Source organism: Peromyscus eremicus, chromosome 1 (assembly GCF_949786415.1).
Source record: "Peromyscus eremicus chromosome 1, PerEre_H2_v1, whole genome shotgun sequence".
NCBI lineage: Eukaryota > Metazoa > Chordata > Mammalia > Rodentia > Cricetidae > Peromyscus > Peromyscus eremicus.
Genome location: NC_081416.1, coordinates 130,338,895 through 130,353,757, shown reverse-complemented (window position 1 = coordinate 130,353,757; position 14,863 = coordinate 130,338,895). Strand labels below are relative to the sequence as shown.

General features: G+C 44.8%; 1 protein-coding gene across 5 annotated transcripts in view; it reads left to right on the top strand.

The window, feature by feature from the left end:
• Ttc23 (tetratricopeptide repeat domain 23) overlaps nucleotides 1-14,863 on the top strand; it is a 98,937-nt gene that overhangs the window by 35,910 nt on the left and 48,164 nt on the right. For all 5 annotated transcript variants that reach the window (XM_059273078.1, XM_059273070.1, XM_059273073.1 and 2 more), the window contains exon 6: nucleotides 8,853-9,030. In XM_059273078.1, the coding sequence (XP_059129061.1) occupies nucleotides 8,853-9,030 (178 nt within the window). The remainder of the gene's footprint in view (nucleotides 1-8,852; nucleotides 9,031-14,863) is intronic.

Sequence of the window (14,863 nt, the reverse complement as noted above, 5' to 3'; positions counted from 1 at the left end):
AAGGAAAGGAGAGCCCGCAGCAGCGCGTCCCGGTCATCGGCCATCTTTCGATCACATCGTGTCTCTTGTTTGTCTCTGTTCTAGTTTTGTTTGCTGTGATGAAGTACCCGGACCACAAGCAACAGGGCCGGGGGTGGGGCTTACTTGGCTTACCGTTCAGTACAGGTTATAGTCTGTTAGGGTGGAAGTCAGGGCAGAAACTCACAACATCACCCCAGAGCCGAGAGCAGAGGGGTGGAGGTGGACCAGGCGCCCAGAACACGCTGTTCAATTTCACCAGTCGTCAGGGAAATGGGAGCTAAAATAGTCAGAGAATGCCATGCTCACACTAAAAGGCCTAAACCTTTTGAAAAGATCGATGGTGCCGAGTGTTGGCACAGGTGTGGTACTCCCTCATACCTGCTTGGGTGTAGTAGATAGAACTCGTTTGGAAAACAGTTTGGCATTATCTCCTAAATCTGAACACTCTTTGGCCCAGCAGTATCACCCGTAATATATGCTCAGCAGAAATCTTTGCATATTTGTCCACCAGAACACACATCCAAGTAAATCTGAACATCTTCATACTCTTTGGCCCAGCAGTATCACCCGTAATATATGCTCAGCAGAAATCTTTGCATATTTGTCCACCAGAACACACATCCAAGTATGTTCTCAGCCTCAGTACTCGATAGCCATGGACTGGGAACAGCCCAAATCTCCTCAAAAGGAAGCTAGAGATCTGTGATCTGTTTGTGTGAAAAGGCAATTGTCAAGCCGCTCGTTACATAACGTTGTGAATGACTCGCACAAACACAGTATTCAGTGAAAGAAACCAGACCCCAAATATTCAGACTGGTTCCATTCATAGGACTGACGGGGAAAGCGCATTTGTTGGTGACCAGAGGGCTAACCCACACAGAATCAATCTCTGTCTGCTCAGAATGAGACGCGTTTTTATCCCATTGTGCAGGAGGTATACAAAGAGGAGGCCCCACATCTGATATTGGTTGCATCTGTTGAGACCTGATTAATGCGTCAGTTCTTAGTGTTGAGCACTGTTGCTACAAAACACTGAAGTATCCTCTGCCAGAATCTGGCGCCACCTTAAGAGTGCTTGCCAAAGCGCAATACCAAGTGTAGACAGCAGGTGGCGAGCTTTGCCCACATCTGTGTCGAATCATCCTCAAGAATTTAAAGACCCCGTTAAACTCTTTGGAGATCCCTTTCGTTATAATAGAGTTGTTTCCAATGTTGCCACGTCCTTCCTTTCTGATTCTTCACCCCAACATTTTCCACAGAACTTCCGTGTTTAAAATGCATGATTTTGATTTAATCTCTTCGCTCTGTGTTCTCATGGAAATAGGAATATTTTGTCCAAACGGACTTGCTTTAGAAAGAAACAAGGCTTTGGCTTTGGATGCGTCTGTAGTTACACTTGAACTGTGTGGCATTTTCTTTCACCAGTCTTGGGAATGGAAGGCCAGGGGAAGGTCTCAGGCAGCCTTTGGATTTCTGCCCCTCTTAAAAGGACATCTTTCAGTGTGTCCTCTTCTTCTCTGCCCTTTTATGGTGCCTACCAGGCTGGCCTGACACAGATCGTTCAGGCTGCAAAGTGACTCACGTTCAGGCTTCCATCCCTGCAGGAGGCCTGGGGCTTCTTCCCTCCTTGTTGCATCCCGTCCCTCATCCCGTCCCTCCTCTGCCACAGCACCCCTGAATTCAGTAGTGACTTACTAACTTGCAGAGTGTCAAAGTGCCTGAGTTGTTTCCATTAGAAAATCACCAGCAGAAATGGGACAGCTTTCCCCCAGTGCTCAGCACTGTGTTCTGTATGGGAACTTGCACATAGATCCCGGAGATGGATACCTAACTTTATACGTACAGGTGCGTGAGCGCGAATGCACGTGTATCTTTCAAATAACAAGGTGCCATTGCTGATGGTGATATACTGATGGTCCACTGCCGCGCCCGGCTTTCTCTGTGACCGTGTGACATCATGTTTGGAGTCTTCCCCAGCTTGGCCCATGCTATGCTGAACTAGCCCAGGAATGAGCAAACACTTTTTTTTCCCTCCAGCATCAAGAGGGCCACCTGCCAAGTGACATAATGTGATTAACCCTGTGGGCTGTGAGTCAGTGCCCTGGGTTCAAGTCAGGGTTCATTCAGACCACTCCACGGGAGAATGTGGACAAAGCCCTGCTTGCTATGTGTTTCACTGTCCTCTCTAGCCACTATAAGAAGGACAGGATCTCAGAAGGTACCTGTGAGGATTAAATAGGAACTAGATTAAAACATCTAAGCACATGATAGTCCCTCAAAAGAGGACAGGATACATGGAGGGGAGGGGAGAGGAGAGGAGGGGAGGGGAAGGGAGAGATGGAGAGGAGGGGAGGGGAGAGGTAGTGAGGAGGGGAGGGGGGAGATGGAGAGGAGAGGAGAGAGAGGAAAGGAGAATAAAAGGCACATTAGCTGCCAGTTACTGATTATCTTCTGTGGCAAGCTCTTGAATATATTATTTATTTCACCCTCAGTCCTTACTGCAAGGTGGATACTCTTATATTCCCATTTTCATAGGAGCTAACGCTGAAAAACAGGGCATCTCCCAAGTCACACTATGGGGAAGTAGCCAGACGGTCTGCTCTTTTCTTTCTTTTTCTTTCTTTCTTTCTTTCTTTCTTTCTTTCTTTCTTTCTTTCTTTCTTCCTTCCTTCCTTCCTTCCTTCCTTCCTTCCTTCCTTCCTTTTTTTTCTTTTTCTTTTTCTTTGTTTGTGCTTTGAGACAGAGTCTCACTATGTAGCTCTGGCTGTCCTGGAACTCACTATGTAGACCAGGCTGACCCGGAACTCACAGAGATCTGCCTGCCTCTTCTGTTTCCTGAGTGCTGGGATTAAAGGTGTGCACACCACTCCCAGCCTAGAGCCTGCTCTTTCCAATCAATGCCCAGGCTGCTGTGCACCGTGCAGAGAAATTCACTAATGCTGAACAGCATTCTGGCACTGTGTTCAACAGAAAGCTTCGTCATGCGTGGAGAGAGGCACAGATGCAAATCTTTTCAGATGCTGACTCTTGGAAATCCCACTTGTCCTCTTTGGAGACTGGGTTCTCATCATATTGTTATCCCCAGCTGCATTCCCACACAGCCCTTCCCGTTCACTGATACACAGTGCTCTCACCGGACCCCGGAACTTCTAAGAGGAGACCCTGTTGCTTTAGTAACACTGACGGAGGTTGCTTTGTTTAGTTTGTGTAGAGCGAGTCGGCATCCCTATATTAGATGTCATGCGCTCTGTGGAATGACTGTGGATATATTTTCATTCAATAAAATATGCCGTGGTGTAAGTTGTGAGCCTGTCAAACATACCGTCACATTCTGTTGTTCAAAATTCTCTGTCTTTTCGTCTGTCTGGTGTTTCCTCAAGCTACCAAGTGCACCACAAACACACTAGATGGTGGATCCCCAAACATTCCCCACAGCAAATAGAAAGGGACAGGGGAAAGCATTGCTGCCCCACAGGTCACACGGGAGGAACCAGAGACAAGATTCCCAACCCCGACTGATGCTTAAGTGAGTTGGAGCTGGAGGGGAGACTGTAATTCAGTTGGTTCTTGATGTAACACTCATTTGATTCCTTTCTTATTAACTACTTTGTGAATCTAGAGTGAGTATGTTTTCCGTTTTGCCTTTGAGTTTCAGAAGGCTCTGGGGGTTCCGTTAGCATGGTAGCCCCATTTCTGCCTGGGTTTTGTGGTGAGACCTGTAATGGCAGGCACCACCAGCTTCACCGGGCGACAGAAAAGGCTTCCTGTGACACACTGTCCAACCAACAGCTGTTGTTCCTGTTTGTCTTTAGAGAAGTGTTTGGAGCACATATAACTGCGTGTGACCAAGCTCACAAAATAGAAAAAAGTTACAAATGGAAACCTGCCGGGTGTCCTCCACGGTACTTATGGGCATTTACTATATCAGGCTGAGCATTTTTCTGATCATGTATGCATATAGCCAAATATATATATCCTTTTCTATTTCACGTTTTCTATTTCAAACTTTGTGTTTAAGTCTCACTCTGTAACTTGCTCCCCCACCCCCCATAGCATTCCCGTACGTTTTGAGATGTACGTTTTGAGATCCCCATCGTTTTTCTAATTGCTTCATTTTGGGTGATTTTCCTTTGAGTTTTGCCTGATTTAGACCTACTGTGAGCACTCTTTACATGATCATTATTATGTCTCTTCGGACACGTATGCAAGATTGAGTCTGAAGTGTCTGCCTGCGGGGATAGCCGCCTCTGTGTCAAGTGTCCACGCCCTCAGGTGTTCCAAGTTTCCCAAACACTTTCCACTGCTTTACGTCCTCATAGCAGGCTATGTGAGTTCATGTTACTCCTCCTCTCCGCCAACATTTAATATGGTCTAGCTGCTTTTCTTTGCTGATCATATGGATGCAAATAATGTGATTCCTTTCCCTCAGTTCTCTGAGGTTGAACAGCTCTTCATGTTTCCTAAACACATAGAGATCTACCTGCCTCTGCCTCCCAAGCGCTGAAATAAAAGGAGTGTGCCATCACGCCTGGCTTATTCACATCTTTCTGTGGGTTGTTTGCATTACAAGATAATCCCCTAGGCATTCTTCATCCTTCTGACACCATTATATGTTGGTTGCAGGTGTCATACATACTGTGGAGTGCAGTTCCACCTTCCTTATGCTGTTCGCAGGCCCTGGAGTTGTTCTTGGTATTGTTTGTTTTATGCTTATTTGTGTGAGTGGCTGGGAATCGAACCCAGGGCCTCGTGGATGCTGGACAAGTGTTACCACTGAGCTGCACCCCCAGCATCAGGGGTTCAGTTTGTCCTGTGACCAGTTCACCTGCCTTTTCGGTTCTAAGGTGTGTCTCATAGAAGAGGCACTTCCCTCGCTGAAGTACAGGGCTGCTTGCTGTTCCTTGTGTCCTCTCAAACATTTCAAAACTGTGCTCCATAAACTTAAGCTCGTGATTTATGTGGGGCCTTTCTATGCATGGCTTGAGGGCTCTTGTTTCACATATTTTTAAGTTATGTTCACCTGTCTCCTCTTAATTTTGGTGATGAATATGTATTATTCTTATAGTAACATTCTGATTTCTTTTAGTTGGGCTGGATTTGTAAAATTTCCTGACTCATCTGCACACTCACTGTTTTCCATCACTTAGAACTGATCTTTCCCACTCCCCGTCTCTCTGTTGTTCATGGTGAGATGGGATGTTAGAGTTGAGATGTCACTGTTGATACTGTTTCTTCACAAGGACAGCCTGAGCTGTTGCCCGCAGCACACGAGTTGCAGGGAGAGAGAGTAAAGGATCTGATTGTGTGTGGTGGGCTTCGGGAAGGGCCCCATGCTCCCCACAACCTGACTAGACAGGTTCAGATGAGGAGACCTCAGAAGTCTGTTCCTGCCCACGCTCCTTGCGTGTGGCAGCCAAGTGTGCACCTTCTGCTCTCTAAGCAGAGCTTGCAGCCAAGGCTCCGCCCCCAGCCTGCACTCTTCCTGAGAGGTGAGTGTTCGGATGGTCTCTGGCCACGGAAACGTGTCATGGCTCTTTCTAAACATGGGGCAGTGGGCTGTTGGCAGCTCACGGCAGGTTGTTTGTGGTCTGCATCATTACACACGGCCTCCGGAGGGAAGAGACGCCATTGGCTGAGTTAGTGCGGACGGAAGAGATGCCATTGGCTGAGTTAGTGCGAACATGCCCCGTCTCCATCTCTCTTGCTTTCTCGTTCACTGCTCTTGGCTTCCTTCTCCGGCATTTGCCCCGGCACACTCGTCTTGACGCCTGTGTTTCTCTGTTTTGCTCCTGTGACATCTCCAGTAGACTTGGAAGCAGAGGATGTGTGCTCTCCTTCCTGGACAGACTCGGTCTTTTCTGTCATAAGGAAGGGCGACCTTGCCTGAGTCCTTTGCGCGAATTGGATAGAAAAGAAGCTGAAGTCATTTAGAAAGCATGTGGTATTTTTCTAGATTTTAAGTAAAACATCAAACAAACTTAGCCTGTAAAGATATAGATATTTTAGGCTATTTGGGCTATATGATCACTGGGACAGCTATTCAAGTTTACCATTGTTGTTCCAACGCTGTGAAATGCAAACAAGTAAACCTTTATTTACAAGTGAGCAGGCTTGATCCTCCCACCGGAGTTTGCCGACCCTCATTTTTTTTTTTTTATTCCAGCCCTGTCTACCAAGAATCTAATTATCTGACTAAGCAATTTCATAAACATGTTTAGACTGTATTTCCGTTACCAAGAATCTCTGTGAGCTGTCTCTGCAGAAGTAAGATTCATTGTGGAAGATAATGATTACACATACATTTCAAGCTTATCAAGAGTGCAGGGGTCAAACTCGGTTGGGTTACCTGTTAATCTTTTCCCCCACATCAGAATTGCTCTGAGCTCTAACCTTGCTTGATCCAAGCATGTGTCTATCCCTGACCTCTTCCTGTGTTTAGGCCTCTTTCTGATTATAGACGACATCCACACTCAAAAGCCATCCAGTCCAGATTTTTAGTAACACACACACACACACACACACACACACACACACACACACACACCACAGGTGCATGCCAGTGCCCTCCCAGACCAGAAGAGGGTGTCAAATCCCCTGGAACTGAACTGTGAACCACCCAGTGTGGGTGCTGGGAGCTGTACTCTGGTCCTAGGAAACAGCAGCAAGTGACCTTAGCCACAGAGACACCCCACCCTTTATCTTATCATGGCCATTGAGACCCCAGATCTGAAAAGTGTCTCTCCTTCTATCAGTTAATTCCTTTGTACAGCAAACATAGATGTGAAAGCTACCTAGTGGCTCAGTGAGAATGAGGCCTGCTTTGTGGTGTTTGTTTACCTGTGCCATGGGAGCTGGAGCACCTCGTGTACTAAAGCTGCTGGCTGGAGAGCAGCATAGGAAGGATTGATGTCTTTCATTAAGAACTTTGGACCTGGGCTGAAGAGATGGCTCAGTGGCAAAGAGCCTTGGCTGCTCTTCCAGAGGTCCTGAGTTCAATTCCCAGCACCCACATGGTGGCTCACAACCATCTATGATGGGATCTGGTGCCCTCTTCTGGCCTACACGTGTACATGCAGACAAAGCACTCATACATAAAAATAAATAAATAACTTTGGACATAAAGTTATTCCACAAGCGAAATGTATGTAATAGTCTTAATATTTTGAAGACTAATACTGTAAATGTCACTTGTTCTGCTTGCTAAATAGTTTATAAGGACATAAGTTATTGTCCTAAGAAACTAAGACTGTTTTCCATTGTCACCTGTACTTCTAATGTTGAGCTAGCATTATATATATACACACACACATATATATACACACACACACATATATACACACACACACATACACACACACACACACACACACACACACACACACACACATATATATATATATATATATATATATATATATATATATATAAAACTAGCCTAGTTATATAGAAGAGACTTCGGTAAATTAAAAAAAAATCATAATTAAGAGTAGTAAACCAATCACAATTCAGTTGCTCAGAGAGAATGGCCACTGGCATGTTCATGACCATCTCTTGTGACGTCCCCCTGTGCATTTGTACCCATTTAGATTAGCTATAAAAATTTCACATGCAGGAGCTGATGCACAAAATAGCTTTAAAACCTGCTGTTTTTTACTAACAAACATGAAATGGGTGTGTGTCTGGGCTAATAAAGTTCAGCATTCTTTGAATGGCTCTTTGGCCTTGCACAGCATACTCTGACTGTGAGCTGCATGGATGGTCCCCTGATGGTGAGTTTGAAGTGCTTTGTACTTTTCCGTTATCACTGTAGCAAAACTAAGGTAAACTTTCTTGTTTCTCCTGTCCTGCTGAGTATCTCTTGAAGATCAATTCCTGTGCTGTCGGCAGGGTGAGTGTGTGGGCATGTCCATGTTTGTGCATAATCTTGGTACTGGGGAGTTTTTATTCAATTATAACCTCCCCAAAGTTAATATTTCACATCATCAGCAATACCAGAAAAGATACCTCTCTCCCTCCCCCTTCCTCCCTCCCCCCTCCCCTCTGCTCTATTACTCTCTGTCATATTCCCTTGACACGGGATCCCCGGGAGTCTTCTGTTTCTGCCTCAGAGCTCTGGGGTTAAGAGAGTGCACAGCTGCCTCCCTCTGACTTTCTCCTTGGATGCTGGGATCCAAACTCAAGTCTTCACGCTCATACGAGTGTTCTTACCCACTGAGCCATCTGGGATCTTGAGACAAGGTCTCCACAGAGCCCTGGCTGTCCTGAACTCACCATGTAGACCAGGATGGTCTTGAACTCATAGAGATCCTCCTGCTTCTGCCTCTCTGGTGCTGGGATTAAAGGTGTGTGCCACTGTGTCCAGCACCATATTGTACAATTTCTAAACAGATCAGTTTTCGGGATCTCAGCATCCTTTATGAGCGTCATCACTGAAACAATATATTTCTTAAACTAAAACACCTACCTAGCTCTTAGTATGTGTCAAGAGACTCTACTAGCTACTTTCATAAATATGAATTAATTTAATATTCATAATGACCCTATGAAGCAGGTACTGTTGTTACTCTTAATTTACAGGTGATTAAAAGTCGTGAATCTGGTAAATGGGAAACCAGTACTTACTTAACCCTTTCTGGTTTTCCCAGAATCAATCCTCCTGACCATCATGCTCTGCTTCCTTTTGGAGGAGAAGCTTAGCATGCAAGGAAACAAGCCTGGACACCAGGGTCCAAAAGGCAAATCCTATCAGGTCAAGTAGAGGTAGAATGGTAACTCATTTAAAAGTAATCCCTTTATTGTTTTGTTTTGTTTTGTTTGTTTCTTTGTTTTAGGCTGTATCAAGGTCAGAAAAGATCAAAAGAAGCTTTGCCCTTCTATCAAAAGGCTTTGGAGTATACTGAGATTGTCAGAGATGAAAAAAGTCTCGACTGTGTACCAGTACTAAGGGAACTGGCAGGCGTGGAGCAAGCCCTGGGATTCCACGATGCTGCTATCAATCATTTCTCACAGGTAAGGTGCAATACACTGGCCACCAAAACTGTGCTAGACACAAGAACCACAAAATGCCTGGCCCTGTCATGTGCTGAACATCTTAAAACATTTGGTCAGCATAGACGCTTAGCAAAGATTTTCTTATTAGAAAGCTAAGCAGGTGAGTGCAGGATGCCAGTCCCTGCTGCTAACTGCGTGTTCCACGGACAGCCCGAGACTCTATTTCTCACATCACATGTAGGACTCAAGTACTGTTCCCAGGTGAAGTTTCTTTATCTTTATTAGTTCATTTAGAGCTCATGCTGCTAAACAGACTGGTGTATTCGGAAGGGAAAAAAAAGATGTACTTTTTTTTTTAATTATGTGTGTGTGTGTGTGTGTGTGTGTGTGTGTGTGTGTGTGTGTGTACTCTCAGAAGCCAGAGGCATCATATCCTCTGGAGCTGGAGTTATAGGCAGTTGTGAACCACCTGCCATGGGTCCTGGGAACCGAACTCAGGTCTTCTGAAAGAGCAGTATCTTAATGTCAGTAACAACAACGTCCTAACCGCTAAGTCATCTCTCCAGCCCCGTGACTGGGCCTTTTGTTTCTGCTCTAAAATCGTGGCCTGCAGCCATTTAAAGGTATACTGTTGGCTGTCATTCAGGGTTCTCCAAAGAAAACAGAGTATGTACAATTGCTACAAATAGAATCTGTAGCAAAGGAGGGACAGGGGAGAGAGACAGGGAGAAAGGGAGAGAAGTTTTAAGGAACTGGTTTACATGCTTTGGGCGCCAGCAAGCCAGATATCCCCAGGACAGTACAGAGAGGCTGGAAGTGGGAAACTGCAGTGTCTTTGCTCTTAAGGACAACTCACTGGCTGAGGGTCATGCATATGGTTGACAGTAGTCTCCTTTACTTAAAGCTGACAATGTGAACTATCTATAAAATACAGCCTTAAAACACCTGAACTGGTGTTTGACTAAACAGCTGGGCACCAGAGCTGCACTGGTGATATCTGGATCTAACTACCACAGCGGGTCAGGTCGCTTTGTATCATCATCTGCTCAAAGCACCTTTTTGCGTTTTTCCTGGAGTTTCAAATATGTACTAACCCATTCCTGTTATTTCCAGTGAGATAATAATGACACCGTACTAAGAATATATTATAACGATGTCTTTTAAATTTTGTCTGACAATTTATACTCCCACTCACAGTACGTTGGAGTGCCCCAACCGCTCACTTTATCTAGATCATCTCTTTTAATCATTAATACCGCTGTGTAACGTATTATTTCCAGCTTATAGATAAGGAAGACAAGAATTAGAAAGGTTGAGTGATATGCCCCAAAACACATATTCCCGAAAAGACATCACTCAGATTCAAAACTAACACTTTAAAAAAAAAAAAAAAAAGCAAACAAGATCCTTCCACGTGATTTATAGAGGTAGGACTGGGGAGGGTGTGCCAAGCCTGGAAGGGAGGAAGTCACTTAGGAGGCTACTGAAACAGCAGAGGCAGAGCATGAGGTGGTTTTGAAGACGGATGTAGATACTGGAGACGGAGGAAAGTAGATCATTTGAGACAGGTCTGGGAGGCAGTGTAGACAGGCCATAGAAATGAGGTGTGGTGGGGCAGGAGGAGGATCGACGCGGGTTCTCGGATTTCTGGGAGTACAGACCACAGAGGGCATGCTGGTACTATTTGCAGGAGAGGCGGGGTGAGCAGGCACTAGAGAGAGGTAGACTCCAAGTTGGACGATGAGTCTGTGATGCCCGGGAGGCAGAAAAGTGCAAGTGACAGCGGTAGTTAGAGGTACCTGAAGCTGAGGGACAGGTCCACAGACTGTCCCCAAAAGGCTTTCATCAAAGGTGAGACAAAGATTGGCCGCTCAAGTATGTTGTCATGCCCCAGGCCGTAGGGGTGAGAAAAACAGTAGATGGGCATTCTTCTGGTAGGGCATCGAAAGTCCTAGTAAGAAATCCTGACAGCAGCTGGAGATTTTTAAGCAGGGAAATGGGGTCAGATTATCAGTCTAAAAAGACTGCTCCTTGGGAGGGAGGGTGACGTAGATGATGGGATATAAGCTGAGCGATAGCTTAAAGGGGGCCACAGCAGTCAGGGCATGGAGTGAAGACAGCCCCGATTCAGGAGGCCAGTGAAAACGGACAGATGTGGACAGACTTGAGAGACGTGAGGAGTAGGAATGAATGGCAGGCTGGGTGGCAGCTGCCAGTGAGCAAAAGAGTCAGAGCTGTGTTTTACCAGGTTCCTGGCTGCCTTCGCTGTGTGGCGTGTGGCATCATTTATTGACTGTAAGAACTCCAGCAGGCATATGATTTGTGTGTGCGTGCGTGCGTGCGTGCGTGCGTGCGTGTGTGTGTGTGTGTGTGTGTGTGTGTGTATCAATAATTCTGGATGTTCTTGTGTAAAAATAATTTGCTTCAGTCAGCTTCCAAAAGTGAAAGTGCCGAGAGGAAGGATATGAATATTTTATAATTCTCGATTCACATTGGCATCCTGCCAGAGAGTTGTTTTGATTTATTTAATCTTTAGAGTGGCATTTTAGTACCAATGATGCCCCTGTATTAACACATTATTAGAAACCCAGCTTCAGCCGTTACACCAGGGCTCACTCGCTGCTTCTCACTTCTGTGGGTCTGACAGACATGTAAAGATGTATATTCACCAGTGCAGATAGATACAGAGTACCTTAACTGCCAGAACACGTCTCCCTGCCCTGCTGCTGTCCTCCTTCCCTGCCTGAACCTCTGGCGACTACAATAGCTATAGTTTGCCTATCCCAGAATGCTGTGTGGTTGAAATCGTGTAGGATGTGCTTAGACTGGCTTCTTTCACTCCGCAATACACATTTACATTTCCCCTATGTGTGTTTATGGCTTAAGAACACCTTTCTCGGGGTCGGGGATTTAGCTCAGTGGTAGAGTGCTTGCCTAGCAAGCACAAGGGCCCTGGGTTCGGTCCAAGGCTCTGAGGGAAAAAAAAAAGAACACCTTTCCCTCCAGGCATGGTGGCACACGACTTTAGTCCCAGCTCTCCTAGGAGGCAGAGGCAGGCAGATCTCCATGAATTCAAGGCCAGCTGGTCTACCGCAGACAAGATCCAGGACAGCAGGCTGTTACACAGAGACACCCTGTCTTGAAAAACCAAAGAGAGACAGAGCAGAGACGAGAGAACACTCTTCATTTTTAGCAATGAATATTTTGATTTACCATTCACCTCTTAAAGGACATCTTAGTTAATCTATCATTTCTCATTCTTGTATGACGTTGCTGTAAAATCCTGCAGAGTTGTTGTGAGGACATATGTTTCTCACTTGGGTAAATTCTGATCATGTGGCAAGAACCATTTTGTAAGAGACTGTCACATTGCCTTTAGAGGGCTGCATGGTTTTACATTCCCACCAGCCATGTTCCTCTGCATCTTCTGCGGCACTTGAGCTGTCATTGTCCTGGTGTGACACTCTAGTAGGATTCTGCTGATGGATGATGTGGAGACTCTTTCTGGTTTTGCATCCAGCATCTTCATTAGAGAGGTGTTTATTAAGTAAGGTCTTTGCTATTTTTTCTTTTTATATAATTTATTTATTTTTATGTGCATTGGCATTTTGCCTGCATGTACGTCTATGTGAGAGTGTCAGGAGTGTCAGACATTGGAGTTATAGACAGTTGTTAGCTGCCATGTGGGTGCTGGGAATTGAACCCGAGTCCTCTGGAAGAGCAGTCGGTGCTCTTAACCACTGAGCCACCGCATTTTGCCTGCATGTACGTCTATGTGAGGGTGTCAGACATTGGAGTTATAGACAGTTGTTAGCTGCCATGTGGGTGCTGGGAATTGAACCCGAGTCCTCTGGAAGAGCAGTCGGTGCTCTTAACCACTGAGCCACCTCCCCAGCCCAGTCTTTGCTATTTTTAAAATCAGGTTTTCTTGCGGTTGAGTTTTAAGAGTTCCTTCTATATTTTGAGAAAGTCTTTATCAGAATTATCTGATATTGGTGAACATTCCCCCAGATTTGCCATTTTATTCCCCTGGCATTGTCTTTATCAGGGCACAGTTTGTTTTCAGTTGAATTTTTCACCTTATATGTTTATGTATGCGAATGCACGCATGCCATGGTGCATGGGTAAAGGTCGGAGGACAACTTGCTGTAGTCTGGCCTTTCCTTTTACGATGTGGGCTCTGAGATGAACTCTGGTCCTCAGCCTTGGTGGCAAGAATCTTTACCCACTGAGCCATCTCACTGGCCCAGAAAATTACAATTTTAATGACATCCCAACTTATCAGTTATTCCATGTTCCGTGTTTTATCTAAAAAGTTATTATAAACCCAAGGTCACTGAAATTTTCCTATATTTCTGTGTTTTACTTCTAGGTATATGTTCCATTTCAGGTTAATTTTTACGAAGGTGAGATCTGTGTCTAGATGCATTTTATTTCATTTGAATATTCAGTGACTCCAACACTGTATGTAGGAAAGGCTGTCTGTTCTCCACTGTGTTGCCTTTGGGGTTCATCAAAGATCAGCGGGTCTAACTCTGAACTCTGTACTCTGTTCCGCTCACCCATTTGTGGCACTCTGTTTCCACGTCAGGGAGTGCTAAGTTCCACTTTCATTCTTTGTTAGTGCTGTGCTGACTGTTTTCAGTCTTCTCCTATAAACTCTAGAATCACTTGTCAATACCCATAAAATAGCTCCTTTACATTTCGACCGGCATTGTGCTAGGTCTCTAGAATTGACGTCTTAAGAGCATTGCATCCTGCTGTGTGAGCACAAAATGTCTCTCTGTGTGGTTCTTTCAAAAACTTCCTTTCATCGAAGTTGTAGTTTTATAGTTTTGTCACATGGACACTACACTTGTTTTGTTAGATTTCAGTTTGGAATCCAATTATAAATGAAGTTGTATTAAATATTTCAGTTTGCGTTGATGTAATGCAAATGGTGTTGTTTTGAATTTCACATTCCTCTTTGTCTGTTGGTAGATGTATGGAAACGATCAGCTTTTTACCTTGCTATAAGCCCAAGATTTTTAAAACAACAAAAAAAATTCTTTCAGCATTTCAGTGTATCATCTGCAAATAAAGACAGTTTATTTCTTCACTCCTAATCTGTGCACCTTTTATCTCATTTTCTTGTCCCATTGCACTGTTCAGAACTCATGGTTAGCAAAGCAGTGATGGGGGACATCCTTGTCTAGTTTCTGACCTTGAAAAGCGAAAACCAGTGAAAAGCGGCAGGCTGTGTTTTGAAGTTTCCTCCTTTCCCAGCTTGCTGAGGGTTTTGTTTTCTTTTTAATTGTGAATGGGCATTGGAGTCTGTTGATTGCTTTGTCACGTGCTGGTGTGATCATGTGATTCTTTTTCTTTAGTGTATTTGTGTTATAGAGTATATAAGTAGCTTTTCAAATAATGTTCCTTAAACTTTTTCATGACTGTATCTGCCTGCAAAGCTTTGACTTTTTGTTTACCCATTTCTAAAACTCAAAGAAATCTATCAAGCGATACCATGTTCAGATTAATTTCAGCAAGGGCCATAGCTCGTAACCAAACTCACTGGGACGAAAGTGGCTTCTCCAAGACCCAGTGTTGACAGTGTGCATGCAAAGGTTTGAGCTCAGTTTAGAGAAGCATCGCCAATCCATATCCCATAGTGTGCTAGTGCGCCCCCAGAGTCCCTGGCTCTTCCTAGAAAAGACATGTCTGCTTAAATAAAAGCGAGACATGTTAGCTCAAGCTGAGCAGTTGGTTACATTGGTTTACAGTGTGGTAGATATGCCAATGTGGATTTTTTCCTTGAGAAGGGAACCTTATAGTCTGTGAGGCGCTAGAGTTAGGCAGGCCTCAGTATAGGAAC